Source organism: Apteryx mantelli, chromosome 21 (genome assembly GCF_036417845.1).
Source record: "Apteryx mantelli isolate bAptMan1 chromosome 21, bAptMan1.hap1, whole genome shotgun sequence".
NCBI classification, from domain to species: domain Eukaryota; kingdom Metazoa; phylum Chordata; class Aves; order Apterygiformes; family Apterygidae; genus Apteryx; species Apteryx mantelli.
This window is the reverse complement of record NC_089998.1, coordinates 11,229,855-11,245,241: the sequence shown is the minus strand read 5'-3', so window position 1 is coordinate 11,245,241 and position 15,387 is coordinate 11,229,855. Positions and strand designations below refer to the sequence as shown.

The window sequence follows — 15,387 nt, the reverse complement described above, 5'->3', positions numbered from 1 at the left end:
CCTTTATACACATGCACACTTTTTTTTTTTTTTGGCTACGTAAATATACGTATATTTTAATTTAGGTGCTGAAGCCTATAAATCATTGGGAGGCAGAGAGGGATCTGTCCAGGAGAACAGTATGGAGTACATGGAGGTGTCTCTTGATTCCTTGGATCTCCGAGTGAAGGGAATTCTATCTTCACAGTCGGAAGGTGAGTGTCAGCTTTCTAAATATGGCCATGTACCATTTTGGTTCTTTGTTTCCCTGGCCTTATCCTCTGCATTGAGTTGATGCCCCCTGGTGGCTATTAATGCCAGAATTTTGAAGCAGTGCCTCGCCGAAGAGGCAGCTGATCACACAGAGCGGAAGCGCGGGTGCTTTGTTGTCCTTGGGCCTGGTGGCCTGCATGGTGGGGCTCAAAGAAGGGAGCCCAGTTCGGGTGGGAGCCGTGGAGCTGAGTCAATATTTGACTTAAAAACGCTCCTGATGATGGATGCAAGCTCTCTCTCTCTGGTCTGTCTGTCCCGTTCTCCCCTCCCCTTCTTGGACAACACTTGTTTAGCGTCCCCCTGAATCATTACCTTACCCATGCAAGCTGGTGCCCTGAGGGTTGTCTTGTTCAGCCCTGAGAATGTGCCGTGCTCGTTATAAGACGTGGTGGGGTGGTTGACGCCGATCGGTACTTAGAGAGGAGGAACAAATGCTGCCTCCTTGGGGGAGGAAAGTGAAGGGAGTGTGGCCATAGGCCTGTCTGGCCACCGGCTCTGGGGACACCCCTGTGACGAGCAGGCTGCTGTTCCCAGTGCTGAATTTGTCCCAGCTCCAGTGCTTTGTCACTGAACCAAATCCTGTCAGTTTGTCCCCCATCATTCTTTCACTTTCAAAGGTTGTCTGGCTCTTTTCATAGAGGTGCATCAAAGAAACGGTGGGAGTGTTCACCACCGAGGGAGGGTCAGGATGGACGATGGATGCTTTCACCAGAGCCTCTGGATGTCAAAAAGATTATGAAAGTGACAGCTTGGAAGGCGAGGAAAGAGCTTTGTGATTTGTGATCCTAGAAAAAGCTCTTACATGTTTAAGAACTTGACAGGATTTTACATGAAAACTGCAAGGACCTTCCCTCCGCTTTGTGTGTCTTGAAATATCCCATCCCTTCTCTGGGGTTGGTCTTGCAACTTGTTGGCTAAAGGAAACTCCTTACACGATGAAGAGGGATTGTACTTGGTGGGTAATCATATCTATGGGCAGATGTCCGGGGGTGGTGGTGGGGAACGCTGCCTTTGCCAGGGTGGCTAAAGAGGAATCTCCCTCAGGAATGGAGTGAGTCTTCGAAACTTAGCTGCAAAATAACTCCCCTTTCAAAAGCTTCAAAAATAGCAACACGCTTCCTTCTCGCTGGGACTCAATTGCATAGTAGGCAGGGGCAGAAAAAGCTTGGGACGCTCCATGGTGAGCCAATCCAAAGGCAAATGTTTGGGGGTTTGCTTTGGGTAATTAAAGTATTGCAAGAAATGTTACAGCTATATGGGATTAAAATAGGAGTGTGGGATTAAAAGCAATCCCTCTGTCATGCCAGGGTTTCGTAATCGTGGGTAACCTAGAAATTGAGTTGAATCCAGAGGGCCTGCAAGAACGTTCACTCTGTGCCCCCAAGTCAGGCTTCGAGCCCCCTTAAAAGCCTTTATCAACCTTTAAAAAGGTTTGTAAATGTTAAAAATTGAGAGTGACAGGGAAAGAGATGAGGAGAAAGCAAGAACATCTGAACATCTTGCTTCTCTCTTGCCCTGGTTTGTTCTCTTTCCAAAAAAAATATTTCTTTGTTGGCTGAGACCAAATAGTCCCAGGAATTTTTTTTTTCTCCATCTGTGTAATAAGCCTCTGCAAATAGAAGTTTGTGCTTTCCTGATCTTCTCTATTTATCACTGCAATAACTATTCAGATTTCAAACTCCAAGTGGTTTCCTACAAATTTCCTGGTACCAGAGCTCAGTGTTGTGGGATGGGTGGGGAGGAAAGTCAGACTGATGATCTTGTACTTCATCATTGCTTTTCTTTGTTGGGGTTTTCTCAAGATAAACTGTTCTTAACTGTGTTCTCGAATTCCATGCTGAGATCTGTAGTGTGGCTGAACTTAGCAAAGCACATAATGCTTTTGCAAACTCCATCCAGTGTAAGCAAGAGAACTTTTTACATAGTTTAGATAATGCTTTTAAAGCATTTGAGAACATAGAACGGGAAGATGCCACAGGTGGTGTTGACAGACTGTATCCTTTCTCCTGGAAGAGAACTTCAGAGTTGATTTGCTGTTCTTTTGTGCTCTAGGTCTTTCCAATGGCCCTGAAGCAATGGAAGTTGATGGTCTCCAGGAAGTGCCCCTCTGTAGCTGTCGAATGGAAACCCCCAAAAGCAGAGAGATTACCACGCTAGCCAACAACCAGTGTATGGCAACGGAGAGTGTGGATAATGAGGTAGGAGCCTGTCTTTCAGCTTCTTGCAGACTTTTCTCCTGTGGAGAAAGAAATAAGCAAAGCTGTGCAGCTGCCCAGCAAGGTGTTGTGCTGGGAACGTGTCAGGTCATGCAAAAGCTCTGTGAGCCTGCAAGATTGGGAATCCCTTGATGTATGTGAATGGCAAGACAAGCACCTCACTCCTGCAGCTGGAGGCTCCAGCACTCTGCATGTGTCACACAATCAAATTAAAGCCACTCTAAAGTGAGGAGGTAGTGCTTGTCTGCAGTGCTAGTTGGAGAGGCATTGGGTGGATCTCTTCTGCTTGTCCTGGCCTGTGTGGCTGGATCAAGTTGGTGTAGCAGACATACTTCAGGCCAAGTGGACTAAAATACATTAGCATGCATCAAAGTGAGAAAATCCAATCAGAGCAAGCTTGGAGCTGGTTTCCCTTGACTACAAAGGAGCTGATGCAAACCTTTCCGTAGCCAGCTCTTGAGCTTCTGGAACTTGGCATGCTGTCCGCCAGCTCAGTATCTCCCAGCCTTCCTCTTTCCTCCTCCCCCGAAGAGGCTTCTGTTACAAAGCTTCCTATGTCCTGGAAACCCTGCACAGCCTCCAGGTCTGGCTGACTGAAAACGCTTGCACTTGATGACTTTCAGTCGATTACAGCTGGGCTGATTGGGCTTTACTGGTTCCAGAAGTGTGGAAGTAAGTGGCAGAAGTGACTCCCTCCTAGAGTTCGGAAAGTAAGACTTCAGGACAGAAGCAAACTCTTTTGATCTTCCTTTTACTGGAATGCACTCGTGTTTCTTTTAAGCTTCAGCTGAGCCACAGTCGCACTGTACCACTCTGATACTTGCTGGTAGTAGGACAAGGAGTCAGAGTCTTCCTAGTTCTTCTGTAGGATCCCAGGAGAAGGGTGGGTGGATGGTGGGAGGCAGGGAGGAAAGTAATGAAATTTAGAGCCCGGCTCTATTTCTTTTAGTATGTGCTGGTATCCTATAGAGAAAGGAATTTCCAAAGCATGGCAAGCAATATTGATTTACTAAAGATAGAACATCCTGGAGACTTGGAGAGAGAGGGACTAGTGTCCCATTCACCAGGGTTTCAAAATAAACAAAATTATATGAAAGGGTTTCTCTTGTATATGGTTGATAGTTCTTTCCCCAGATAAATTAGAGAGAGGAATAGCAAAGGCCATGCTCTGTTAGATTCTTTTTCATAGAGGGGTATTAAGTGACTCATAGATGTTATAAGGATATTATATGTATGAATAGTAGGTTCTCCAGACTGTCATGTCCTTGGATAATGTTATAAATAGTTATGAGCGCCCTGCTGTACTCTAATGGTTGTAAAATAGCAATTAATCATTTCATACTTTTTAAAGTTTCTGACAAATAATATAAAGTGTAACATAATAACACAGGGAGGACTTCTTCACACAGACAGTGCACCTTCTCACGCGTTCAGTTCAGAATTTGCTCAGTTCGTAAGTAAAGGAAATGGAATTGTCCTCTTTTCTGCCACTCCTGCGCACTCTGGGGTCTGCATTAACAGGGATCACTCTAGCCAAGGTGTCACAGCGACAGGTAGACCTTGCAGCTGGAATTTGGGTAACTTGGATCAGAGCCACAATACGGGTGAATCAGGAAGCTGGGTTAAAATCTGTTCTCTTCTCTGCAGTGGTGTTGGTTCTGTAGGACAAGTGGAGTTTAAAAAAAAAAAAAAAAATTAGGGAGAGAGTCTAGTTACGTTGAGACCAAGCAGCAGGTAGAAGCTCAGCTGGACAGAGAGGGACAGTCGCAGTCTGCTAGTGAGGAGTCGGCCCTGTGTTTGTTACTGACTCTTGGATCACGGTTGCAGTGCACAATAAACCTGCACAGATTTTTGTAGGGACGTTTCCTTGTAACAGCCTTTCATGTTTAAATTTCTAGTTCTCTAAAATGTCCTTTGTTAAAGCATCTGGGAGAAGCAAAGTATTATAAAGAGGAACTTAGAGAACCTGAGCAGCGTTGCGTCATGCTAGCAGGTGGCAACTAGGGTGTGAAGGTATTATAGAGGTATGAATGGGGGCAGTGGAAGGAAGCACTGATGGTTCTGATGCAGCAGAGCGCGCATCACCAGTGGGGAAAAGTGGACCCCAATTATAGAGCCTACTGTCATTAGTAGAATAAGGTGGCGCAAGAGAAGACAGTGTTTTAAGCCCAAAGTTGTACATCCTTTGGTGAAATCCTTTGGAAAACGTACTCAAAATGTGACTTTAGTTGGGCTCTGGTGAAAGCCTGGCTGTTTGTCCCTGTGGTCTGGGCAGGGGCCAGTGCTGGAACCAGCACAGACGAAAACTTAGCTGGCAACGAAGAGCTGTTATTTTCCCCTTTATCTTCCTGTGACTTATACTTTTGAACAGTAACAAGATTTAGTGCATATGGTCTTGTTCTCTTGGTCACTGACACCCGCTCTTCCTGGCGAAATAAGAGCGTATGCTGGGTGAGTCAGGCCCATGGGACTGCCCAGTCTGTGGCTGCTTGACTGTTGCGTGTTTCCAGTTACGATTTTTCTTGCAAGGAACAAACGACTCTGGGCCACATGCATGTTAGTTAGTAAATGATGCATTTCTTCCTGTGAGAGCGGCTTTCACAGCTTCCTGCTGCACTGCTAATGCTATCTGGCACACATCTGAATTACTGTGAAAAAGCCAGGGCTCATCAAGGCAGTGTGCAAAATCTTCCTCCGCACAAGCACAGAGAGTGTTTTGGTCTCCAGTAATTTCATTTCCTTTAATTTCTCCTGTTCCAGCTGGGCCGATGCACAAACAGTGTGGTTAAGTATGAACTGATGCGCCCGTCTAACAAAGTCCAGCTTTTGGTGCTGTGTGAGGACCATAGAGGGAGGATGGTGAAACACCAGTGTTGCCCTGGCTGTGGATACTTTTGCACTGCAGTAAGTCCGTGCTCTCAATCTAGGGAAGGGGGTGCCTGTCACAGTAGTTGAAAGAGTCAAAGGTGGAGATGTACCTGAAGGGGTTTACTGACTTCCTGGCAAAGCTCCACCTCTTTCCACAGCAAGTCAGACGGTGTTTTGTTCAAGAGGAATGTGTGTGAGGGTAGCTGAAGTTGTTACCTTTAACTGCCTGGAGACCCCAAGAGATGTTACTGCCTGGTTTTCATTGTGATTTCCCACAGTGGACGTCTTGCCTTAGGAATTTCTTTGGAGTGAGGGTTTTTTGTTTTTCTTCCTCTGCACAGGTCAATCACATCAAAAGTTACGTTAGCCTGCTTTGTAAATCAGTCCGTGTACGCAAGGTGGTTCTGTCCCGTGGCCCGCTCACGAGGGTTTAGATGGGGAACCTAGGCGACGGTGTTGGAACAAGACAGTGTTTCAGATCTCCCGCCGCTTCTTCTTCTACCTCTGCCACCGAGGCTTTTAATAGCTTTGGTCCAGTCCTTTAAGTCATCAGTGTCCTAATTTCCCTGTTGGTAAAGCTGACAAAACACCAGTTCTCTGCCTCATAGGGTGATTGGGAAGCTTAATTGTCTGGTGTTAGTGAAGTGCTTTTTAAGATAACTCAAGGAAAGATGCTACAGTAGTCTCAAGCATTATTGTAATAAATGGAGCCATCATTAGTTTTCATGCTGAGTCAAAGATCATTTAAAAGATAAAATCCTCAAAACCCTTAAAGGTATTTTGCAAAGCTGAAATAGAGGTAATTAGATTTCTTTGGAGGACTGTGAATTCAGGAGAAAAGAGTTAACTAACCTTTCCTTAAATGCTCTTACATCTCTAAATGACGTGTCATAGTTCATAAAGGTGAGGCTAGGAGTGTTTGAGTCTGTGCTGTCCGTCACTAATAACACAAAGCACAGGAAAGCTTTAGGTAACACTAAGGTCATAGAGTAATGAATTCTAGGGTACCTTCAGTTTGATTCAGAGGACTTTGCTGGAAAGGGAAGATAATTTTAAGAAATGTTGCTCAAGTCCATTGAAGGAGCAGTTGGCCACCTTATTGGGGTTAAGCAGCGTACAGATCCTTAGGGCTGGTCCAAGCGTAGAAGCTGCATGCTTTTGGTTATGTTGGTTTAACATCTGGTATAATTATATTAGCGTGGTTCCCTTGAACGGTTTGAGTACAGCTTTGTTAGGTAGTTTTAATGCTGGCTCAGCACACAGATAAAAGTTTTCCTTTGCAGTTTTGGGGGAGTCCTTACAGTACACTGGCACATCCAGAAATGTAAGCAAGACCTTCAAGTGTTAGAGGAAAGAGCTGGGAATTGGGACTTCTTGGTTCTGTTTCCCGAGTGCAATTAAAACTTGCTTTGCGGTCCCTAGCTAAATGAGTTTTGTCCCAGTACCTTGGTTTTATTCTCTTCTAAGGTAGCGGCAGTGTTGGCTTACTGTATTGGAAGAGGAAGGGACGAGAGTGCTGAGGAATGAAGTATTTAAGAAATCTGCGGATGAAGCACGTAGAAGCGGGAAGGCATGTAGTCACCAAGGTGTGAATTTCTTCTCTGTGATTTTTCTAGGGCACTTTCATGGAGTGTCAGCCTGAGAGCAGCATCTCCCACCGTTTCCACAAGAACTGTGCCTCCCAGGTCAACGACATGAGCTACTGCCCACACTGCGGGGAAGAGGCCTCGAAGGCGAAGGAGGTAACAATAGCAAAAGCGGACACAACTTCGACAGTGTCACTGACCTATGAGCAGCAGAAACCAGCAGCTGTGGAGGGAAGGGCTGACACCACGACGGGGAGGTGAGCTTGGGAGCACGTGGCAACCTCAAGCCTTGCCCTGGGCTTTGCTTTGCGTTTGAACCCTTGTGCCCCTCCTGACACAGCAAAGTGTTTTCTTGTCCTGCTCTGACCGGCCAAACTCGGTTGCCATAATCTGCAAGCCTGTTCTTTGTTACTCACTATGTCTGAGAGGAACACAGCCATGCAGGGAGAGCTGGGATAGCGGGGCTGAGGTGGGTTATTGAGGTGTGAAGATAGGAAGGTGTGGAAGTTAATACAATTCCTGCCTCCTGTTGTTAGGAATGGAGTAATAGTGGAATGGCTTGACATTGCCAGGTCTTGTAAAAAGGTAGGGAAAGGTATGTGGTACCTAGCATGGCATGTGACTCAAAGCAATTGGGACGGGTATAAAGAGAGAATCAAAACACAGAGGAAAACAAAAATCAAGCCATCCCTCTGTTGAGCTGTTTTCTGAGAAGTGCTTTGACCTTCCATGTGATCTGATCTTGTTTTGATGGCGTTTATGACTTGCAGTAAGTGTGACAGTGCGCTCAGCCCTATTTTCCTACATTTCCAGTTGCACAGGGTACATCTAAATGTAATCAGAGGGCAGTGCAACTGCTGTTCGGGGCAAGTTCTTACCGAAAAGGCTGTAAAATATATTGGTTTGTGTTGCAAATTTGCTTAAGCTATCTGCATTTAAAACCCATTTCCTTTCCTTCTTTGGCATAAGATATACATACTCTTGTCTATTTTTAATGGTTATGCTTTGGCTGTCTCTCACTTCTTCACTTCAGTGGCACTGGAACGCGGTTGTCAGAGGAAGATAAGCCAGAAAGTTCAGCTGCTGAGGTGTTTGACATGGCTGGGTCTTCAGTTTTTCCAAAGCCCACTACTAGCCTCACCCAGGGACCAGTTAAAGAAACTTTGGAAAGTGCCCTGATTGCCCTGGATTCTGAAAAGTAAGAAAAGGCCTCTGCATCTCTCCAGTTCTAGCACAGCTGCTTGACCTAGAGAAAACTGAGATGTAGTCTCTTTGGATTTTGGCCCCCCTTAGACCCAGAGTATTTTTGTTCACTTCAGTCATTCATCACCCCCAACAGATTACTGATTCAAGAGAACAGTTACAGCTCTAAATGTCTTACTGATTTGTCTGGAGGAATTAGTTTTTCACTGGCCCTCCAATCGCAGCTGTAACTGCTAGGAATTCCCATTCGCAGTATTAAAATCCAGAATTTGTTAATTAGCACTACCGAGTAGATACAGCCCTTGACAGAACAAGTCTGTCATGGTTTGAGCTGCAAGTCTGAAGGTACCCTTCTGGAGAGCTGATATTCTTGGGTTTTGCTGGCATTCTGGAGCTGTACCCTAGGAACAGAGTTTGCCATGCGCATGGGGTAGTAGTGGGGTGTGGTAAAATGCTGGGAATGTTCTTCAGTGAGTGTTAGTTACACCTCTTTCCCCACTCTTACAGACCCAAGAAGTTACGGTTCCATCCGAAGCAGTTGTACTTCTCTGCTAGGCAAGGAGAACTGCAAAAAGTCCTGCTTATGTTGGGTAAGTGGCTCTTTCCCAGGACATTGTGTGTTTGGCAGTACTCCCAGCTCCTGCTAGACAGTTGCCGGAGTCCAGTTCCCAGCATGGCAGCACGTCGTATTCCCATTGCCCCTTGTGAGTGATGTTGGAGGAGAAAGACACTTTTGCAAGTAACGTGTCATTTGAAATGGCTTCATCTTTCCCTGAAACGTGGACTTGCTCCCAACTTGCTTCTGCATTTGGACACAGTTTCAGCCAGAGATGCTGTCTTCCGTCCTCAAGTGACCTACACGTGATTTTCTAGTCTGACAGGACTTTGCCTCTCCATGTAGTGGGATAGTTGGGTTTGTGCATCCAATAGGGATGTAAAAAGATGGGAGTGTGTTTAAGTTAGGACCCATCAGCAAGAGAGCAGAAAGGAAGAGATCTTCAGTACATAAGGCTTAAATACATGTGGCTTTTTGGGGGGTCTGTCACCAGATGACTTTGAACTGCTGGGATTTCTTTTATCAACAAATATTCCCAAGGAATCTCCCCGTTTGAAGGACACAGCATTTCCTTGCGATCGTTTTCTTTTCGCTCCAGTACTTTGCAGTATGTTTTTTTTGGACATTTTCTGTTTTTTTTCTGCTTATCAAAATCTTCTTTTTTCTTCTAGCGAGTGATAGCTTCATTGTTTGTGTCTTTAATAGCACAAAAATGTTATTCATTGGTGTTTAACTATAGCTTCATATGCAACATATTATCATGCCCAGACATCTTTGTCTGGCTGTCATCATCATCTGTCAGTCTCTGCACAGCTGTGAGAATTGCTGGCCAGATCCCTAGCTGGTGGTAATTGGAGTAGCTCCATCCACTTTGGAGCCCTGTATTCACAGGGATACGAAGAGGGTCACTAATACTAAAAGCAGCTAATATTGGTCCTGAGGCAGAACAGGCCAGGTGGTACTGACTCCTCATTTTTTCCAGCTTCCAAAGCAGCAAATGTTTTGTTTTTATCCTTCTCCGTTGTTGATTGTTTTTGTTGCTATGAGTAATTGGAAATTGCAAATCTGAGGGAGATGGAGATGGCCTTTGCGCTAACAAACAGCAGATACCTGCCTGAGCTCTACAAAAGTAGTGGTTGTTTTTTTGTTCTCTAGATGGGTCATCACACTGTGGATTTCACTACAAAGTTCTGGTAGAAATTGTAGTGCCTTAAAGGTAGTAAATTCCGTGTTGTTTCTGAAGTCCTTGGTTTGAGGACTGCTGCGTATCGAATGTCCATCAGACTACCCTGAGGGCTTTATTATTTGGGTGTGTAGTGAGTCATGAGAAGTGCTGAATGTGGGCTGGGAACAACTCCTTTAAAAGCCTTTAGCTGAGACCTTTGAGTTCTCCTGTTACATTTTTCTCTAATCTTTGAACTGTGGTTGAAAGTGTTTCTGTTCTGTTTTTCAGTGGATGGAATTGACCCTAATTTTAAAATGGAGCATCAGAGTAAGAGAACCCCTCTTCATGCTGCCGCCGAGTCTGGCCACGTGGACATCTGCCATATGCTGATTCAGGTTTGTCTCCACTTAACGTTTTTTGGGACAAACAGCTTTCTATGGTTTTTGGTCTCTTGCCCCGCATGACTGAAGAACACTTGGAAGTTAACCCTGAAACGTCCCTCCTATAAAAACTTCTTCATTCTCAGAGTGTGCTGAGGGTGGAGAGGTAGAGAGTAGCGTGAAGACTTGGATGACGTGACTGAAGCTTTCTAGGCTGTTCTCCAAGTGAGCTTCACTGTCCACACAGTGAGCGTGCAAAGCATTGATGTAGGGCACCGTGGAGCGCGTGGGAACTTATATGCCTAACACATCCGGCAGTTTAGTACGCTGCCAGATGTGCCAGCACGAGCTGTCCACTGGCAGCCTGCAGGTGATCTGCAAGCTGCTGCCAAAGTTACTCTTTGTAATGAAGGTGGTTAGGCTCTGGAGCATGCCTGCTAATAGACTCCATCTTCCTCTTCTGTCAAAAACTAAGCAACCCCAGCAGGATTCTCCTTTACGGTGTAAATATCCTGCAGGTCAAAATGAGAGAAAGAAAGACGTACGTATGGCTTACTGTCCGAGATTTGGACTCGAGTCAGTTTGAATAAGAGAAGACAGTCAGAAAAAGTAGGGGTGTTCTTGCTGAACCTGCTCCAAAGTGGTATGAAAGAAAAGGCTTTTAAAAGATTCTGAAAATTTATTTACGTATTTTTGTATTGCCATACATCATCATGAGTGACTGGCAGTAGGTTTTGTTTGCCCAGTGTGACTGGGAATCCTTAAAGGGACTTAGCGATATTGCCACTTTCTCGATCTCTGAAAATGAGCCTGCTGAGATGCTGGTTTGGGCATTCAGAATCAGAGTTTGAAGTGCTACTTGAAGACGTAGCTATGGGCCAGCTGCTGCTTTCACCCTTCAGAGTCGCCGCATGTGAAGACAATGGAATGACTTGCATGATTTGCAAGAGGTTACAAGCGATTTGAATTGAGTATCGGAAGAGTTAGTTTCTTTCCAAGATCCTTCATCTTCTGGTCTGTTCCCTGATGTCTGGCTACTGCAATTGCGCAGTATTTGGCTGGGAATGTCCCAGCTCGTTAAACTTGAAATGCCTCTTCTCTGGCCTGAATTGTTGCAGCTATTTAAAAGTAATCCAAACAAATGCATTCAGTGGGAGGCACCTGGAAGCAATGGGGCCATCTCCTCATGCCAGGTGAGCCTGAGTCAGCATGTTGGTGCTGTAAACAGGTCTTTGCTTCGCACACAGACGCACGCTCAACCTGCCAAGAGTTGTGCTGCCTCTGAAGCAGAGGGTTTGATATTTTCTTGTGTTTTTTAAGTGTTGTGTGAGTTACTGAGCTAAACCAAACAGTTAAAGCAGTCAAGATGCTTGACACAGTAGTGTTTTGGAAAAGAATAAGATTTTTGTCCAAGGCACTCCACATTGAACTAAATGTATTCTCAGGGAAGACTGGAGAAATGTTATCATTGTTTTCAACAGAAATAGCCAATCGCCAGAACTTTTTTTTTTAGAACTCCTGCCTCGGCTGCCACCAACAAGTTGTTCCAACTGCTTGTGTCAGTGGGAAGAACTGGTTGTTTTGTTCCTCACGTCTGTAGAAATGATATATCCAGGAAAACAGAGCTTCTGGAATAAGGAGGAGGTTGATTTTTCAGAAGTGTTGCACGTACAATATCCGGAAAGCAGCAGTCCAGAATGAATTAATAGCAAGAGCTGTTTCACACCAGCAGTTAGCTTCATTATGCCCTGGTTATTGGCTGTTGAAGGCAGGAGACAGGGCAAGCAGTGTGTATTGCTTTCCGGAAGAGGTGAAGTTCGACTGCCTTCTTTCCTGTTTTGTTTTTCTTTTCCTTTCCTGCTTTATATGGCTAAATTTCAGAAACAACCTGCTGCTAAATCTATATTCCCACATCCTTCCTCTGCTAAACAGTAATGATTGTAATTGTTCTTGTATCTGCCTTGGCCTCTTAACAGGCTGGTGCTAATATAGACACCTGCTCAGAGGACCAGAGGACTCCGCTGATGGAAGCAGCAGAAAACAACCATCTGGAAACTGTGAAATACCTTATCAAGGCTGGAGCGCTAGTAGATCCTAAGGTAGCAGTTTATTCCTTATCTTTTCCCCTGGAGGAGCCTCTCTCAGCTGTTTATTTCTTGAGAGGTTTTAAGTCTTGGGTGGAAGTGCACAGGAAGAGGGGAGATGCACTCGTCTTGGGCGCGAAGGCTTGGAAAGGCTGTGGTTGTTGGTAGTGTCATTTTAATGATCCAGTGGGCTAGCTGTGAGCAGTTTGGGGCAAGTGCTGGCACTTGCTCCATCAGTTTACAGCACCCAACGTAGCAGGCATTTGATCCCATATGGAGTCTCTAGATATTAGTGTCACAAAACCATTGCAATGATTTTGGAGTTCACTGATTTCAAGGCTTCCTTCTCTACATACTCTAATGAGATTTTGGGGGTGACATTTTAAAATGTGCTGGTAATTAGGTGCTTGCAAAGCCAGCAAAAATGACGGAGGAAGCTTTGCTTTCCAAAGGCCTGATGTGTGGTTTTTTGCAATCACACTGCAGTGACAAAATTGGACACCGTCTTTAAACTCTCTACCCTTTAATTTAAACAAATACAATAAAATGCAGCTGTCTGTTTGCCTTTAACATGCTGTGGTTGCTTTGCAGTCTTGGAAAATACACCAGTCGTTTATTAGTCCCATAAATCAGATGCTATTTGGAGTACAGGAACCCTCCCTGCGTGAACTTTGTATTGTTACAACCTGCCCCTCTTGGCTCACTCCTCTGGTATTGCTGGGGAGAACAGCAGCAGGGATGGGATGCTCTGTTCGCTGAGGAGCGGGCTGGGGCCAGGAGGATTGCACGAGCTATTAAATGCAGTCCCCCCATGAGCCTTGGAGAGTTCCTCAGGAGACTGGTTCCTTGCCGGGAAGGGGGAAAGGACAAACACCTGCAGGTTCACGCTAGCCACTGTCCTGAGCATCCTGGAGCAACCCAGACGTCTCTCACCTGATTTATTCAAGTCAAAGAGAAAAGAGATTTTTCCTTTATGAGGGTACAGGGAAGGAAAAAATTCTGAGCTTGCAAAAGCAAATTAGAAGCCTGAGATCTGTAATAACTTCTGAAGTCTAGACTAGTTTATTATGTTAATCAGTTTCTTGTAGCAAATTAGTCATCTTTTGAAAGTAGCAACATTGCAGTATAAAATCGGCTCCAGCCCTTTCTCTGAAAAACCAGAAAGTTGACTGCTGAGTATGTTCTGTCCCCAACCTGGAGCAACAGGACTGTTGGGTGGATGGGGACAGTGAGAACAGCAGGATGAGGGGTGGAGGCTTCTCAAACCCCTGAGATGAAGGTGCTGATCCTGTTAGTAGGACATAATAGCCCCACTCAGGAACTTCATTTTAAAATACGCCTGCTCTCCGGAGGGTTGAGAAGCTGCCCTTGTCTCATACTGGTCTAAGGGGAAAGCCGTGACATTATTCAAATGTGTGTCTGGCATTTAAGGGAGAGTAGAAACCCCGTGTTTGCCGCAAGGAGCTCACTGAGTATAATCCCTGACCTGAAACTTTCCGTCCTTGCTCAGTGAGTTGCTCCCTCTCTGCTTGGAGCAATGTCCGAAACAGAGCGATCGCATTGTTTTCCAGTCTCTCATTTCCTGCTTTTATTTCCTGGTCTTTGGGCCTTCCTATATGCTAAGCTCTTAGGATATAAATGTCTGATAAAAATCAGACTCCAGCCAAGATTTTTGGTGTTAGTGTGGGAGTGTCTCCATCACGACTCAGAGCCCCAGCCTGTCCATCTACACCAGCCTGTATTCAGAGCTCCCAAAGGCATTTTTCTTTTCAGCCTTCACTATTGTGTTTTATCCTTTATCTCAGTACATGAGTGCAGGCGTGTTGGGGACTTCGCCCTTCTGTCCCTGTGCAGCGCACCCCTGCGCTCCACTGCTTGCGCGGAGCATCGGTGCTGGGATAAGCGCACATGCTAACAAACACAGCAAAACCTGTGTAAACGTAGCATTTTGGGTAGAAAAAAGGCTGCTTTTCTGATGTGAAGTGCAGTGCCCACTGCAGGCCCTGCCTCCGTAGAGGAATTCCTCTCTCCCCTTGGATCTCCAGCATGCACCGCAGCCACAGAGGGTCCATCAGCCAGGGATGGGGTGCTCCCTCCCCAGGCTTGGCAAAGGAACCTCTTCCCGTGATCTTTGCTCTTTCCTCTTCCTGCTCAGCGCTGGTCGCATGTCTGAGCTTTGTGTAACGCTCCCTACGCTCAGGGCTGGTGTTGGCTGCAGCTGCTCTCTAACCGTGTGGCAGCAGGCCGGAGGCTTTTGGAGTCCTCTGCTGTGGCCGTGAACTTGTCTCTCTGATGTTGCTAAGCATCATTATTGTTGCGTGGACGTGAGAAGTGCTGAGAGGTGATGTTCCCTGAACGTTTGTTCTGTGATTGTGTCCAGGACGCGGAGGGTTCCACGTGTCTGCACTTGGCTGCCAAGAAGGGGCACTACGATGTAGTTCAGTACCTTCTCTCCAATGGGCAGATGGATGTCAACTGCCAGGTAAAGACTTTCTACAGGTCACAGAAGCTGCTTTTCTTGGGTCAGGAACCTGTCAGGGTCAGGATGCTGTCTAGACAGTGGTTACTCAAATGCAATCCTGCTGCTGGGAGAATCTGAGGAAAGTTGTAGGCTGACAGTGCCATGAGCGTCCAGTCCCATTCTGCCTCGCCAGAGAAGGCATTCCCCTCTACTGACCTCATGGAAACTTGCCTTCCATGTGCCTCCATTTGCAGTTTCTCCTTGACCCTGAATCTGACTATGGAGCCTGTTTCTCCAGGGTCCTTGGGTAGCTGCCCTGCCTTCTAGCAGAGGGGTGAGATTGCTGACCTGCTTTGGGGACCGGGGTCTAGCCTGGCACTGAGGTGGCAAGCCGTCATAGAGGTGATCCGCTGCTACGGGGTGAGGCAATGCTGTCTTAGGTATTGCTCATTCTGGGGGAAGGCCAGCTCCCCCGGGCTGCTCAGTGATCTTTTATACGAGCTTTTACATAAGCTGGATGTTCGTTGTGCCTTTTGGTCAGTCAGCTGTATTTGAACACCCTGGAGATCCATTGGCAGTGTGTTGAGCTGCAAATAAACTCAGAGTCTGCTGAAGT

General features: G+C 46.0%; 1 protein-coding gene across 8 annotated transcripts in view; it reads left to right on the top strand.

Annotated features, from left to right (window-relative positions):
• EHMT1 (euchromatic histone lysine methyltransferase 1) overlaps positions 1–15,387 on the top strand; it is a 133,558-nt gene that overhangs the window by 95,309 nt on the left and 22,862 nt on the right. For 6 of the 8 annotated variants that reach the window (XM_067308865.1, XM_067308862.1, XM_067308861.1 and 3 more), the window contains 9 exons: positions 66–194; positions 2,305–2,450; positions 5,229–5,372; positions 6,953–7,179; positions 7,956–8,120; positions 8,633–8,715; positions 10,135–10,241; positions 12,203–12,325; positions 14,691–14,792. In XM_067308865.1, the coding sequence (XP_067164966.1) occupies positions 66–194; positions 2,305–2,450; positions 5,229–5,372; positions 6,953–7,179; positions 7,956–8,120; positions 8,633–8,715; positions 10,135–10,241; positions 12,203–12,325; positions 14,691–14,792 (1,226 nt within the window). The remainder of the gene's footprint in view (positions 1–65; positions 195–2,304; positions 2,451–5,228; positions 5,373–6,952; positions 7,180–7,955; positions 8,121–8,632; positions 8,716–10,134; positions 10,242–12,202; positions 12,326–14,690; positions 14,793–15,387) is intronic. The other 2 variants (XM_067308867.1, XM_067308866.1) reach the window with 1 other exon arrangement.